Genomic DNA, 16,587 nt, shown 5'->3' with positions numbered 1-16,587 from the left:
TTAAGGCAGAAGTGGAATGGCAAATGAAGTCTCTAGTAAGCCAAACATATCTAGATGTAGAAGAAATAAATGCATGTTTGAAAACTAAGGATATCTGATGATTTTATTGATTGTGGCAAAATTTTAAATGAACTATTATAAAATAACTTTTTTATTAAAATGCTATTGAACTATTAAAAAAATTGGTTCCTAAAACTCTTATTTGGAACCGTGAAATTTTTCCATCTTTTTGGTCAATATAAGTAATTTTAAAAATGGCAAGGTAGAGGTTGAACATAGGCAAGAAGAAGGTCAAAATAACCTGCTACTGTTAACCTTTTCCTTTCAGCTGGACAGCATGAAGTTGTAGCTATAGGCACAGGTGAATACAATTACAGCCAGTGCATTAAGCCAAATGGAAGAGTGTTACATGACACTCATGCTGTTGTTACAGCAAGAAGGTCTCTCCTTAGGTAAGGTAACATGTATATTTAATGCCACCAAATATTAATGCTTTCAGCCCAAAGTAACCACCTATCGGTATCTTTATTTACAAATGGAATTTTACTGATCATTGAGCCATGGATATGACAGTCTTTCCATGTCATTTTTGAAAAGCTTACAGTAACTGCAGTGTCCATAATCTGTGGATTTTAGTGGCCTCTATTATCAAGACCTTATGAACTCAGTTTTAAGAGTTCTACAACTTTTTTAAATATACTATCTTTATTACTGATCAAAGTAATTGGAATATATAGCTTTATATCTGGACCAAGTAGGCTTGGTAATATTCACCCCCCCAAACTAGTCATACTTACCCAAAGACATTGCCGGAAACCAGTAAGCTTCCATTTATGAGGTCTATGCAAAGTTTACTATATAGCAGAATGTAGATATTGTATTCTTTTTTTTTTAATTAAAGTATAGTTGACATGCAGTGTTATACATGTTAATGTTCAACACTCACTACACTCACCACCATGGTAAGTGTAGTCACCATCTGTCACCATATGATGTTATCACAGTATTACTGATTCTATTCCCTGTGTTATACTTCTCATCCTCCTGACTTGTTTGTTTTATAACTGTAAGTTTGTACAGGCTGGCAGATCTCAAAGAGAGAGAAAAGGGCTGAAGTGAGCATACCTAGTTTCTTTTCCCAAATTCTTCAGTAGTCACTCTGCTCCTTACAAAAGGAGTAAATAGCAGGTAGGAGAGAGAAGCCAGGAATGTTACTCCTTAGAAGATCCTTCATATGAAAAGTGAGAAATTTGTTTTCTTCTCCAGAATCCACCAGATTTGGGTTCTGTTAGGCCATTGAGCTTACTTTTTATAAAACTTTTTTATGGAAATTTTCAAACACAAGTTAGACTAGGATAATGAATTCTATCATTCAGTTAATCAGCATTCTGATACCAGTATCCAATGATCATACCTAATTATCAGCGTATCTAGTTATCAGCATTCTGCTGTTCTTATTTAACCTATGCATCCTCACTTTTTGTTGATGGTATTTTCTTTGGTAGAGTATTTTAAAACAAATTTAGACATTATTTTGCCTGAAAAACTTAAATACATGTCTCTATAAGGAAAGAATCCTATAATCTTAAAAGGAAAGGAAAGTTTTTCAGAAATCCATGAAGGTAATGCAAGTCGTTGTCCTCTAATCCTCGTTGGTACTTATTGAATTATTTGACCTCTTTAAAATTACCTCTTTTATGTTTATTTCTTCCCATGCTTGGCCCTATTATATGCTGGTGCTGAATTTTCTTACTATTTCTGATGAAAGGGCTAAAATCATGTTTTTTATTTAATAAGCAAAATAGTATTTGTCCCCTGATGTGGTTAGTATTAGTTTTTCAGGAGATTTGTTTCATTTCTTAGTATAACTTATGGTCTTCATTGTATTGTTTTTGTACTTCTGTGTTTTTGCCTTTGAAACCACTAAGGAGCAGGAACCACAGTTGTTGTTTGTCTGTTTTGGTGGGGAAAGGAAAATAGAAGCAAGGCAGAATTTTGACACTCCAGGTAGGAGACTGAAAGCAGAACTGTCTGAGAACAAAAAGAGGGATCAGTAGAGAAATGGGTCTTTTGCAGGATATGACAGTTGAGGACTCAAATGTGAAATGAGTGGAATGGTAGTCCAGGAATGGCACTTTTAGGCAGGTCACATGTCAGACTGGGCTCCAGTTGAGGACTTCTTACAGGATTTAACACTTCATTAAGTAAGGTTAAAGTTATTTTCAGAGTTCTTATCAATATCAAAACTTTCCACATGGGGAGCGACATTGCTCACAACACATATGAATATGACACTTAAGATAAATTACTTTAAAATCTTATTACTTGATAAAGTTATAATCCTTTTATTTTAGGTACTTTTATAGACAACTTCTACTCTTCTACAGCAAAAATCCTGCTATGATGGAAAAATCAATATTTTGTACAGAACCAGCTTCTAATCTACTCACTCTCAAACAGATTATCAACATTTATCTCTATATGAACCAGTTGCCTAAAGGGTCAGCTCAGATTAAGTCACAATTGTAAGTATCATGGAAGTTGTTTTTAAAAGCAATCAGGATGGCTGTATCATATATTCTGAATCCCTACAGCAATAGAACAAGTAAATTCATATCTGTTCGTATTCTCCCTCTGGCTTGAGGTGTTATTTGTGGCCTGCTAGAGGGCCACTCAATCAGATCTGATCTATTACTACTCAATCTGATCTATTTCTACTTCACTCCTCCCCTCCACTCCATCTGATCTACTACTACTACTTAAATATTTCCATGTACTCTACCACTTTCTTTCTATGCTGTTGAAAATTTTTTTCTTTCGAGTTTTAAGGCTTCATAAATGTTAGGAAAGCATGGATTTATGCACTCTCACATACTAATACAGGAGCTAAGAAAAATGCAGTTTGTTTTTCCGGTCAATTGTAGCCAAAACTTCATTATCTTGATGAATGGGTAGCATCAGCATGAAATTTAAACAGTACAGACAAGCACAGAGGAGAAAGCAAGTCTGACTATCTAGAGATAACCATGGTTAATATTTTGTTACAAATTCTTCCAGTTACACCTTTGAAAACAAGGACAAGGAGTGTTCCCTGGAGAAAAAATTCAGGACAAATGATTTTACATTTAATTTTTTAACATTTTATTGGAGAAGAATCTTGAATAAAAATTGTCAGAGTTTTTTTTCTTCATTCTCTTTGTAGTTTTTAAAAATTTTCGTACAGAGAAAGAAAATAAGAACTGTGGTAGGAACAAAAATTAGGTTACCATTTGATTTTAAGGGACATAAAGGCAGTAAAAAGAATTTATCTTTGCCATAAGGTCTACATATGGTTAATTTCTCTTTGGTATTAATCTTTTGGAACCAAGTCACTCCATTCCTACCCTGCTTTAGTTTTGCATCTGTTTCTGTTACTAGAATTAAATGTACACTGGCAAGTTAGGTTTGAAAACAATTCTTAAGTACATATAGATTTTATTTTGTCAACTTTGTTTTTTTTTCTTTTTTTATTATTATTAGTCACCATACATTACATCACTAGTTTTTGATGTAGTGTTCCATGATTCATTGTTTGTGTATAACACCCAGTGCTCCATTCAGTACGTGCCCTCTTTAAGACCAATCACCAGGCTAACCCATCCCCCCACCCCCCTCCCCTCTAGAATCTAGTCAACTTTTTTTTTTATTTTTTAGATTTTTTATTTAAATTCCAGTTAACATACAGGGTAATACTAGTTTCAGGTGTATGGTATAGTGATTTAACACTTCCATACAACACCCGGTGCTCATCACAACAAGCACACTCCTTAATCCCATTACCTAGTTCACCCATCCCCCTGCCCACCTCCCCTCTGGTGACCATCAGTGCGTTCTCTGTAGTTAAGAGTCTGTTTCTTGTTTTGCCTTTCTCTCTCTTTTATTCCTTTGCTCATTTGTTTCTTATATTTTACATATGAGTGAAATCATACGGTATTTGTCTTTCTCTGATTGACTTTCATTTAGCAGAATACTCTCTAGCTCCATGCATGTCATTGCAAATGGCAAGATTTTGTTCTTTTTTATGGCTGAGTAATATTCCATTGTGTATACTTTGTTTTTTAAAGGAAAAAAACTTTCCTTTTTCTAGGCGTCTTAATCCACATTCCATATCTGCATTTGAAGCCAATGAAGAACTGAGTCTCCATGTGGCTGTTGAAGGCAAAATTTATCTGACTGTCTACTGTCCTGCAGATGTTGTTAATAGAGTAAGCAGTATGTCCTCAAGTGACAAATTGACAAGATGGGAAGTGCTTGGTGTACAGGGAGCATTGCTGAGTCACTTTATACAGCCAGTTTATATCAGCAGTATACTTGTTGGTAAGTGGGATTTCAGTACCTCCTGGCCTCTTTCCCTAAGTAAATATATTTTATATCGGTATAAAATTGGATTTTGCATACATGATCCTTTATTTAAGGTAAAAAAACACATTCATTGTTTCATTGAGCTTTTCATTTCATGGTAAGTTGTGATCATACTTGGCATAATATGACTTGTATCTTCTTATCATGAGGAGAAGAATTAATATTTTAAATTAGCCAGTTAGATGTATTATACCTTGAATGTACACTTTTGTTTGCACAACATTTAAATTTTTCCCCTTTCTTTTGGAAAAAGATGTTTCTTTGAACTTCTCAAGTCTAAAAGCTTATATTTAATCCTTAAAATAAGAAAAATCTTAAATGCCCATTTGGTTTTTTTGCTACCTTTTTCATACCTTTGGTTATGATCTGGATCCTTTTAGTTTGTCAAATGAGTAGGAAGTAACTAGAACACAAGATAAATAATGTGAATTAGTAATTTACTTTTTTCTTTGGTGTGGGAGGTATTACTAGTAATTATATTTGAATTGTTTTTCAGACATTATGTCAATAAACAATTTGGGGGCTCATTTGTATAGTTTTCATAAAGCCATGAGTGTTGCAAAACTTTACCCCTGTGAAATACTTTAAATACTACTGTTACTTGGTTCTTCTTGGCTTGCCATTAATTTTTTATAACAATTGTATGTGTAAGCTTGAGACCCTCATATGGGTAATATTTTTGTTTTCAGGTGGTGATATTTTCTGTTTTTTAAATTGATTTTTTGTTCTTTATATATTTTATACCCATTTCTTAGGAATTTCTCTTAAAGGTAATGTTTTTTCAGTTCCATGTGTATACAAGATGCTATTTTTGTTTGGCTTTAATAAATTGTAAAAAGGAAAAGATTTATTTTCTAACATTAAGCTTATTTTCTTTGTATAGAAAATGCATTACTTGATTCACAATTCAAAGGATTCAGAAGGGTTTTCAGTGAAAATTTTCCCTCCCACCCTCGTCCCCAGGCACCCATTTTCCTTCAGTGGCATTCATTGTTATTAGTTTGTTGTTTTTCTTTCCAAAGATAGTTTATATTTATAGAAGTAAATGAATATTCTCTTTTTCTTTTTGTATTTTGTATGAATAGGTAATACAGCTCATACTTTTCTGCATCTTGCTTTTTTCATTTAATGATGTATCTTGGAAATATTTCCATGTCGAGTATGTAAAGAGTTTCCTCATTATTATTTGTGTCTCACTGTATGGTATTTCTTTGTATAAAGGTATCATAATTTAACCACTTGTAGGTTGAGGGAATTTTAGATTGTTTCTAAATTTTTTCAGCTACTAAAATGCTATAGTGACCTTTTTATATTTGTTATTTGCACATGTAAAAGTATATCTATCTCTAAGTTGAATTCCTGGAAGTAGAATCACAGGCAAAGACGTATGCATTTGCAATTTTGAAAAATGTTATTAAGTTACCCTCCAAATCACATTCCCATTGGTAATATATGATAATGCCAGTTATTCTTACCCTCAAAAGTAATTACTTCTAAATCTACTTTTTCCAGATATATATTCTTGTAGATGATACATTTCTTAGATTTAATTTGCTTACTAAATTTCTTTGGCTTGTTTTCTTTTAGTCAGGTCTGATACATTCTCAGGCACTTAAACTTATCTCAGTCTCGTTTAAGAAAGGCTCTTTTTTTTCCTTGAATGTCTATTAAGTATCTAAGAATTGTCTATGCGTTCTCCAGAATCACAGCTTTCTTTGACTTTGGTGAATAAAATATTATAAAATTTGTCATTTATATGACATAACTCCATACTATATTTAGTTTCTTAAAAGGATGAGTATAGATTCTTATAAAATTATTTAGTATTTATTTAGCTAGTGGTTTGGGACAGGAGCTTAAAAATTATATCTCTTGTCATTTTGAGTGTCATCTTGTACCTCACAATGGGGAACACCAGGTAGCAATAAAAACACCATATAAGACTTTGTAAAATTGTTTCTGTTCTCCTTCTTGGCATCTTTGTGGGGCATACCTAAAGCTAATTGGTGTTCTGTCTGGTATAACCTAAATGATTGTAATGTGTTTAAGTTATTGGTAAAAGTGCAGATTTTTGGACCTCTTAAGATCTCTATTCTGTATCTGGGGGAAGGGGTAGGAGTTTTGAGACAGAGGAATATACATTTTAAAAGCACCACTAGGTGGTTCTGATACAGATGATGAGAATGGCTCTTTGAGAAATACTCATTTAAAGTTTCTGTACACTAAAAGAGAGAAATTTAGAGAGCCAAAAGAATCTTCAGTTCACTGAACTTTATTAGTAGTCTAGTACAGCTTCTCACTTAGTACATAAACTCTTTTTACGCCATTCCTGATAGAGTATCATCTAACCCTAGCTTAAAAGCCTCCAGTAATGTGGAGTGTAGGATTTAAAACCAATCTATCCTATTAATTGAATAGCCCCAGTTTTTAAAACAATTCCTCCTTATTTAGAATTGAAATTTGCTTCCCTTTAATTCTGTACTGACACTATAAGTTAAATCTAATTATTTGAAAATAATGACGTCATCCTGTTCTCTCGAAAGTTTTATGAAATCTTTTACAGTTCTTTATTTTAATTCTTAAAAACCTTATTTACTTGATCAGTTACCAGTGGGGAGAGTATTACATTCTAAGACTTACTTAACTTTTCAGAAAGTTTACAGAAGCCAATTTTATGCTGTGGGTGTTCTTAGATGTTCATTTTATCACTTTGTGGTAGTAGTCTTCCTTCTTTTTTAGGAAAAAAGTCTTAGGCTTGCATTAAAAAGACATTTATTATTTGAATAGAAAGGAATCCAGAGTAGGGGTGCCTGGGTGGCTTAGTCATTTAAGCGTCAGACTCGTGATTTTGGCTCAGGTCATTATCTCAGGGTTATGGTATCCAGCCCCGGTATGGGGCTCTGTGCTCAGTGCAGAATCTGCTTGAGATTCTCTCCCTCTCCCTCTGGCCTGCGCCCTGCTCATGCACGTGTGCTCTCTTTCTTTCCCTCAAATTAATAAAATCTTCAAAAAAGTCCATATTGGGAAGAAAATTCACTTTGCTTAAGTACTTAAAAACAGCTGGATTTATATTTTCAAGCTTTTTAAGGTATATTTACAAGTTTGGTATTCTATTATGGTAAGATCATCTGTCTAAATATTTCTAGAGTGTTTGTCCAGAGGTATTTCCATCTAGTTCTTTTAATAAACTAATTTGGATTATAAAGAATGCCAATTGCTGATTCCCTCCTACTGAAAGAATCTGTTTTTTTTTAATTTTTTATTGTTATGTTAATCACCATACATTACACCATTAGTTCTTGATGTAGTGTTCCATGATTCATTGTTTGTGCATAACACCCAGTGCTCCATGCAGAACGTGCCCTCCTTAATACCCATCACCAGGCTAACTCATCCCCCCACCCCATCCCCTCTAGAACCCTCAGGAAAGAATCTGTTTTAAACATAGTTCATGGACTTTTAGGAAATATTTGATAACCTTAAGAGGTTCTGTTATTCATTCCCTTATATATATATATATATATATATATATTTTAGATCTGTAATAGTTTCACAATGTTAATAAAATACTTGCCCCAAATCATTCAGTTTGCCTATTGGCAGAGCCTGGACTCAAAACCAGTTTTATAACTTCTCATGCTGCGGCTTTTTGTATTAAATTGAACTCTGATAGCTTTGTCTGAGCATAGTGAGTACTAGAATCTCACTGCTGTGTCTGTTAACCTTGACACTCTTGAAGGCACATGCGTTGCCACACTCATCTTAGTCCAGTTTGTGCTAGGGGGTCAGTAAATATTTCATGAATAAATGATTTGGGTCAGCATGCTTTGTTTTTGAAAGTGCTTTTATTTTTCTACTTAAAACAAATTTTGCCTGGAACACTTGAAAAATTTTATTCTTTATGCAAAGCTTTTTATGCTTACCCAGGAAGCTTTGAAAATAATGTGAGAATTGCATTGGTATTAATATCCCAATCCCTCAAGATTCTAATGTGCATCCAGGATTGATTATTGCTCTCTGATAATCTAATCTTTCACATTCTTTTTTTATCAGTGATTATTGAGCCCCCTACTATATATTAGGTGTTGTACACTGTTGCATTATTCTCAGGGATACCATTTATGTAATAAAATACAGAGTGAGCATTATGAATACAAAGGCAAGATGCTTCTTGCCTTTATGTCTTCTCCTGGCCACACATTGGTGTTTCACAGGAACATGATTTGTTTTCTCTGGATGTTCTGTGATATATCGGTGGTGTGGGTAAAATGTAATGCCTCAGACTAATTAGGATGTTCCAGATATGGTAGGACCAGTGCATAGTTGTTTAATGTTTGATTTTTTTATTTATATACTTTATTCTTCTTCATGCAGCCTCAGTTTTTAATAGCTGTTTCAGCAACCATTTCTGCTGACTTACATTACACTTATGGTAGATTAAGCTCCTGAGAATCTTTTCTGTATAAAAAGCTGTCCAGTCAGGTCAGCTATGGTCCTTGATTAGATTTAATTTTTTAAATAATTTTTTATTGTTATGTTAATCACCATACATTACACCATTAGTTTTTGATGTAGTATTCCATGATTCATTGTTTGCGTATAACACCCAGTGCTCCAGGCAGAACGTGCACTCTTTAATACCCTTCACCGGGCTAACCCATCCTCCCAACCCCTTCCCTCTAGAACCCTCAGTTTGTTTTTCAGAGTCCAGTGTCTCTCATGGTTTGTCACCCCCTCTGATTACCCCCTCTTCGTTCTTCCCCTCCTAGCTTCTTCCTTTTTTTCAGAGGTACAGATCTGCGATTCAACAGTTCTGCACAATTCACAGTGCTCACCATAGCACATACCCTCCCCAATGTCTATCACCCAGGCACCCCATCCCTCCCACCCCCCACCACTCCAGCAACACTCTGTTTGTTTCCTGAGATTAAGAATTCCTCATATCAGTGAGGTCATATGATACATGTCTTTCTCTGACTGGCTTATTTCACTCAGCATAACACCCTCCAGTTCCATCCACGTCGTTGCAAATGGGAAAATCTCATTTCTTTTGATGGCTACATAATATTCCATTGTGTATATATACCACTTCTTCTTTATCCATTCATCTGTCAATGGACATCTTGGCTCTTTCCACAGTTTGGCTATTGTGGACATTGCTGCTATAAACTTTGGGGTGCACGTACCCCTTCGGATCCCTACATTTGTATCTTTGTGGTAAATACCCAGTAGTGCAATTACTGGATTGTATGGTAGCTCTATTTTCAACTGTTTGAGGAACCTCCATACTGTTTTCCAGAGTGGCTACACCAGCTTGCATTCCCACCAACAGTGTAGGAGGATTCCCCTTTCTCCGCATCCCCGCCAACATCTGTCGTTTCCTGACTTAATTTTAGCCATTCTGACTGGTATGAGGTGGTATCTCATTGAGGTCTTGATTTGGATTTCCCTGATGCCAAGCGATGTTGAGCACTTTTTCATGTGTCTGTTGGCCATTTGGATGTCTTCTTTGGAAAAATGTCTGTTCATGTCTTCTGTCCATTTCTTGATTGGATCATTTGTTCTTTGGGTGTTGAGTTTGATAAGTTCTTTATAGATTTTGGATGCTGGCCCTTTATCTGATATGTCATTTGCAAATATCTTCTCCCATTCTGTCAGTTGTCTTTTGGTTTTGTTGACTGTTTCTTTTGCTGTGCAAAAGCTTTTTACCTTGATTAAGTCCCAGTGGTTCATTTTTGCCCTTGCTTCCCTTGCCTTTGGCGATGTTTGTAGGAAAAACTTGCTGTGGCTGAGGTGGAAGAGGTTGTTGCCTGTGTTCTCCTTCAGGATTTTGATGGTCTCCTGTCCCACATTTAGGTCTGTCATCCATTTTGAGTCTATTTTTGTTTGTGGTGTAAGGAAATGTTCCAGTTTCATTCTTCTGCATGTGGCTGTCCAATTTTCCCAACACCATTTGTTGAACAGACTGTCTTTTTTTTCCATTGGACATTCTTTCCCGCTTTGTCAAAGATTAGTTGACCATAGAGTTGAGGGTCCATTTCTGGGCTCTGTATTCTGTTCCATTGATCTATGTGTCTGTTTTTTGCCAGTACCATACTGTCTTGATGATTACAGCTTTGTAATAGAGCTTGAGGTCTGGAATTGTGATGCTGCCAGCTTTGCTTTTCTTTTTCAACATTCCTCTGGCTATTCAGGGTCTTTTCTGGTTCCATAGAAATTTTAGGATTCTTTGTTCCATTTCTTTGAAAAAAGTGGATGGTATTTTGATGGGGATTGCATTGAATGTGTAGATTGCTCTAGGTAGCTTTGACATTTTCACAATCTTTGTTCTTCCAATCCATGAGCATGGAACGTTTTTTCATTTCTTTGTGTCTTCCTCAATTTCTTTCATGAGTATTTTATAGTTTTCGGAGTACAGATTCTTTGCCTCTTTGGTTAGATTTATTCCTACGTATCTTACGGTTTTGGGTGCAATTGTAAATGGGATCGACTCCTTGATTTGTCTCTCTTCTATCTTGTTGTTGGTGTATAGGAATACCACTGATTTGTGTGCATTGATTTTATATCCTGCCACTTTACTGAATTCCTGTATGAGTTCTAGCAGTTTTTGGGTGGAGTCTTTTGGGTTTTCCACATAAAATATCATATCACCTGCAAAGAGTGAGAGTTTGACTTCTTCTTTGCCGATTCGGATGCCTTTTATTTCTATTTGTTTTCTGTTTGCTGTGGCTAGGAGTAATACTGTGTTGAATAGCAGTGTGATAGTGGACATCCCTGCCGCGTTCCTGACCTTAGGGGGAAAGCTCTCAGTTTTTCCCCATTGAGAATGATATTCACTGTGGCTTTTTCATAGATGGCTTTTATCTTATTGAGGTATGTACCCTCTAACCCTATACTCTGAAGAGTTTTGATCAAGAAAGGATGCTGTACTTTGTCAAATACTTTTTCTGCATCTATTGAGAGGATCATATGGTTCTTGTTCTTTCTTTTATTAATGTATTGTATCAAGTTGATTGATTTGTGGATGTTGAATCAAACTTGCAGCCCAGGGATAAATCACACTTGGTCGTGATGAATTATCCTTTTAATGTACTGTTGGATCCTATGGGCTAGTATTTTGGTGAGAATTTTTACATCCATGTTCATCAAGGATATTGGTTTGTAATTCTCCTTTTTGATTGGGTCTTTGGCTTGGGGATCAAGGTAATGGTGGCCTCATAAAACGAGTTTGGAAGTTTCCCTTCCATTTCTATTTTTTGGAACAGTTTCAGAAGAATAGGTATTAATTCTTCTTTAAATGTTTGGTAGAATTCCCCCGGGAAGCCATCTGGCCCTGGGCTTTTGTTTATTGGGAGATTTTTGATGACTGCTTCAATTTCTAGTGGTTATAGGTCTGTTCAGGTTTTCTCTTTCTCCCTGGTTCTGTTTTGGTAGTTGATACATCTCTAGGAACGCATCCATTTCTTACAGATTATCTAATTTGCTGGCATATAGTTGCTCATAATATGTTCTTATAATTGTTTGTATTTCTTTGGTGTTGGTTGTGATCTCGCCTCTTTCATTCGTGATTTTGTTGATTTGGGTCATTTCTCTTTTCTTTTTGATACGTCTGGCCAGGGGTTTATCAAGCTTGTTAATTCTTTCAAAGAACCAGCTCCTTGTTTCGTTGATCTGTTCTACTGTTCTTTTGGTTTCTATTTCATTGATTTCTACTCTGATCTTTATTATTTCTCTTCTCCTGCTGGGTTTAGGCTTTATTTCCTGTTCTCTCTCCAGCTCCTTTAGGTGTAGGGTTAGGTTGTGTATTTGAGACCTTTCTTGTTTCTTGAGAAAGGCTTGTATTGCTATACACTTTCCTCTTAGGACTGCCTTTGCTGCATTTCAAAGTTTTTGAACAGTTGTGTTTTCATTTTCATTTGTTTCCATCGATTTTTTCAATTCTTCTTTAATTTCCTGGTTGACCCATTCATTCCTTAGTCAGATGCTTTTTAGCCTCCATGTATTTGAGTTCTTTCCAACTTTCCTCTTGTGATTGAGTTCTAGTTTCAAAGCATTGTGGTCCGAAAAGATGCAGGGAATGATTCCAATCTTTTGGTACACCGGTTGAGACCTGATTTGTGACCTAGGATGTGATCTATTCTGGAGAATATTCCATGGGCACTAGAGAAGAATGTGTATTCTGTTGCTCTGGGATGGAATGTTCTGAATATATCTGTGAAGTCCAACTGGTCCATTGTGTCATTTAAAGTCTTTATTTCCTTGTTGATCTTTGCTTAGATGATCTGTCCATTTCAGTGAGGGGGGGTGTTAAAGTCCCCCACTCTTACTGTATTGTTGTCGATGTGTTTCTTTGCTTTTGTTATTAGAGATTTAATTTTTGACTTCACCTTTGAGTTTCATGTTATTTTAGATGACCTGAGATAAATCGAACTTTCCTTATTATATGATGTAATTTTAGAGCTATATTTTTCCAGGAACAAGATTTAGCCTCCAGATATAACCAAAACCATACTTCAGATTTAGTTAATAGTTAAAGCATACATATATAAAGAGGAAAAGTAAAATTTCTAGTATTAATAAACTTTTTTCTATTACATTATTGCTTTTATACCATCTTTTTTTTATTTTTTATTGTTATGTTAATCACCATATATTACATAATTTGTTTTGGTGTACTGTTCCATGATTCATTGTTTGTTCATAACACCCAGTGCTCCATGCAGAATGTGCCCTCCTCAATACCCATCACCAGGCTAACCCATCCCCCCACCCTCCTCCCCTCCAGAAACCTCAGTTTGTTTTTCAGAGTCCATCATCTCTTTTTTTAAAAATTTTATTTTATTATGTTATGTTAATCACCATACATTACATCATTAGTTTTTGATATAGTGTTTTATACCACCTTTTAAAACATTTAGGTGAAACAATTTGGTATGTAAGGAATCTTAAATGGAATTTGACTTGCAGGCTTTTTTTTTTTTCCCCCACATGTGTGGGAATACCAAAAGGTATTTTAGGCACAAACAGTGGCATTATCTCATTACACTATGTCTTATTCTGTTTGGGCTACTACAACAAAAATTCCACAGACTGGGTGTGTTAAACAACAAATATATGTTTCTCACAGTTCTGTAGTGGAAATTCCAGGATCAAGGTGTTGGCAGATTCAGTGTCTTGTGAGGGCCCATTTCCTGATTCATAGATGCCTGTTTTCTCACTGTGTCCTGATACTGTAGCAGGGATGAGAGCCTCTTTTACAAGGGTGCCTCACAAAGGCCTACTATTATATTGGGAATTAGATTTTAACATATTTTATGGGGACACATTTAGTCTATAGCACAGTGAGTAATAATATGTTAACATTGTCTTTTGAATCCATGTCTTCTGTTCGTTATAGATACAGTGACTATTCCACAGACCTTATTTCTTCCCAAATGTTTGTGCCCCAGCATATCTTTTTTTTTTTTTTGTGCCCAAGCATATTTTTAACTAGTCTTCATTTGTCAGTACTTCTTAATTTGGAATGTTCAGTGGAATACTTACCCTCTATTGATGAATAAAAAAGATGTGGTATATACATACAATGGATTATTACTTAGCCATAAAAAAGAATGAAATCTTGCCATTTGCAACAGCATGGGTGGATCTAGAGGGTGTTATGCTAAGTGAAATAAGTCAGAGAAAGACAAATACCATGTGATTTCACTCAAGGAATTTCAGAAACAAGCAAGAAAAAAAAGATAAACTGGAAAAAGACTCTTAACTATAGAGAACAGACAGAGGAATGGTTGTAGGTGGGCGGCTGGGTGAAATACGTGATGGGGATTAAGAGTACACATCTTGATGAGTGCCAAGTAATATATAGAATTGTTGAATCTGTATATTATATACCTGAAACTAACACTGTATGTTAACTATACTGGGATTAAAACACACACACACACACACATACAAAAGAGTGCTTAGAAAAAGGGTGTCAACAGCAATTCGTGTTCTTTTTACATCATTTTCTAGTTTCCCAATAGTCATAATGAGTGTAAGACCAGTAGCCATCTCAACAGTTCCAATGTACGGAAACAAAACTTCGTGATGTAATGTCTAGTGGTATGTAAAATTTCTCTTTGTGAGAACTTCTGACCCTTTAAGGAGAAAAGAGATCTACTTTTGAATTACTAATTTTTAAATAGGAATGACTTGTCTAACTTCTATTTTAAGTTTGATGAGCCCACTATTTTATACTATACTAATGATATTACATCTTTTTGAGCATTCTTTCAACAGTTATTTTAACTGAAAACTCAAAGGTTTTGGTATTAGCCCAAATTGTAACCGGAAATGGTCATTATTTAAATTATTTTGTGTTGTGAAACTGGAACATTGTGGTACTGGAATAGTTATAATTTGTGGCCCTTAGATGTGGAAAAATAACTTAATCTCACCAGCCATGTCTCAGCCACATTCATCTCCTGTATTATTTGCTGGTCTCATGCTGTAATCTGAAAAATCAAGACAGGATAAGCCAATTCTCTCTGGTAGAACCCTGTAAAAAGTACTGTATTTTTTTCTGGGTCAGTTCTGGCTCTTCACTTTTATTCACTGGAATGTCAATTTGTTATTTTCTGTAGATTCCTTTTTAAATGGAAATTATGACCATTGTTACCTTGTCCTGGTTCTTGTAAAAAAATACAGAAGTAGTTGCTGGGAAGTAGGAAAGGAAAGGTTACAAGAAAAAGATAAAAAGACTTTAGACTGTTTCCTTTTTTTGGCCTAGTCTTTTGATATTGAACTTTGAGTGTTTTGTTTTTACTTTCTAGGTGATGGGAATTGCAGTGATACTAGAGGTTTAGAAATTGCTGTAAAGCAACGTGTTGATGATACACTCACTTCAAAACTTCCAATGTTTTATTTGGTCAACAGACCTCGTGTTAGTTTAGTACCTTCTGCATATCTACTTCAAACAAACTTGGAATATAAATCCCTGAGTCTGAATTGGGCACAAGGGGACATTTCTTTGGAGATTGTGGATGGCCTAAGTGGAAAGATCACTGAAAGGTTAGCATTACTAATTTCTTTTAAAATCACGTATTTAAGCAGGACACTTGTGGTAAGCAATGGGTGTTGTATATAAGTGTTGGATCACTAAATTGTACACCTGAAACTAATACTACACTGTGTTGACTAACTGGAATTTAAATAAAAGTTAAAAAAAAAAAATCTTAAGGAAGAGAAAATACATTTACAATACTGTGTCAGAAAAAAATCTGCATATAAATGGGCCTGTGCAGTTTAAACCTGGTTGTTTAAGGGTCAGCTATATTTAGAAGGATCCTGTGTAAGTGTTAGGGGCCCAGAAGGTTAAGCTTCACAGTAAATCTACCTCCATCTATACTTTAATAAAAACAAAACCCTTAAAAATACTAAGCAAAAATGCATTTTAATAGAACTTTTAAAATTATTCTTTTTTAGGTGCAGTGTTTTGAATTCTGAACAATTATAGTTACCACTGAGTGTGACTACTTCGTAGGCATTGTACTAATTTTAAAAGAACACACATTTTGTTTCAGATGAGAAGACAGACCTGGAGAAGTTCTATAACTTACTGGAGTTAATTAAGTTGAATGGAGCCAGTATTCAAAATCAGTTTCCAGAACCTATATTTTTCTAAGTATCATTTTGTGATTTTAATTAACACGAGGATCATATAATGTATTTGTTTTAAAAATACATTTTCTTTTACTGAATCTGAATTTCTGGATCTAAAGCTAAGAACCTGTATTTTTAACATGTGTTAAAATATGTACTATGTTATACTGTCTTCTTATAATAACCCTATAGATTAGGTGGTATTGTTGCTCTTTTACAGATGAACTGATTCAAGCTAGGTTTAATATCTTGCTTAAAGTCCCCCAAATAATAAGTAACACAGCTGGGATTCTTATCTGGACATTTTATTTCCAAAGCCCTTGTCAATAACCGTAATACGCTATGACTTTTAGACATTTCTTTATAATATCCCTGCCATTGATTATCAAGTAAAACTAAAACTGTTCTTTTAGAGTGACCATACATTTATAATGAGGTAATGAATAATGTTAAAAATTTAAATGCTTAAACTGCTTTCTTTGTGAAAGATGGGTTTAAATTAAGACCACATACAAATGTTTCTTGGTATGAACTCAGGCATAC

At 34.8% G+C, this 16,587-nt stretch overlaps 1 protein-coding gene across 2 annotated transcripts in view; it reads left to right on the top strand.

Moving 5' to 3' along the window:
- The window catches only part of ADAD1 (adenosine deaminase domain containing 1), a 52,317-nt gene that overhangs the window by 18,015 nt on the left and 17,715 nt on the right, over positions 1 to 16,587 (top strand). Inside the window, exons 6-9 of one of the 2 annotated variants that reach the window (XM_028102313.2) lie at positions 329 to 452; positions 2,388 to 2,525; positions 4,127 to 4,356; positions 15,216 to 15,453. In XM_028102313.2, the coding sequence (XP_027958114.1) occupies positions 329 to 452; positions 2,388 to 2,525; positions 4,127 to 4,356; positions 15,216 to 15,453 (730 nt within the window). Of the gene's footprint in view, positions 1 to 328; positions 453 to 2,354; positions 2,526 to 4,126; positions 4,357 to 15,215; positions 15,454 to 16,587 lie in introns of both variants that reach the window. The other variant, XM_028102312.2, reaches the window with a different exon arrangement.

This window comes from Eumetopias jubatus, unplaced genomic scaffold, assembly GCF_037043125.1.
Source record: "Eumetopias jubatus isolate StellerSeaLion01/CBP00866 unplaced genomic scaffold, mEumJub1_p1.0 scaffold_2, whole genome shotgun sequence".
NCBI lineage: Eukaryota > Metazoa > Chordata > Mammalia > Carnivora > Otariidae > Eumetopias > Eumetopias jubatus.
This window is presented reverse-complemented; position numbering and strand designations above follow the sequence as displayed.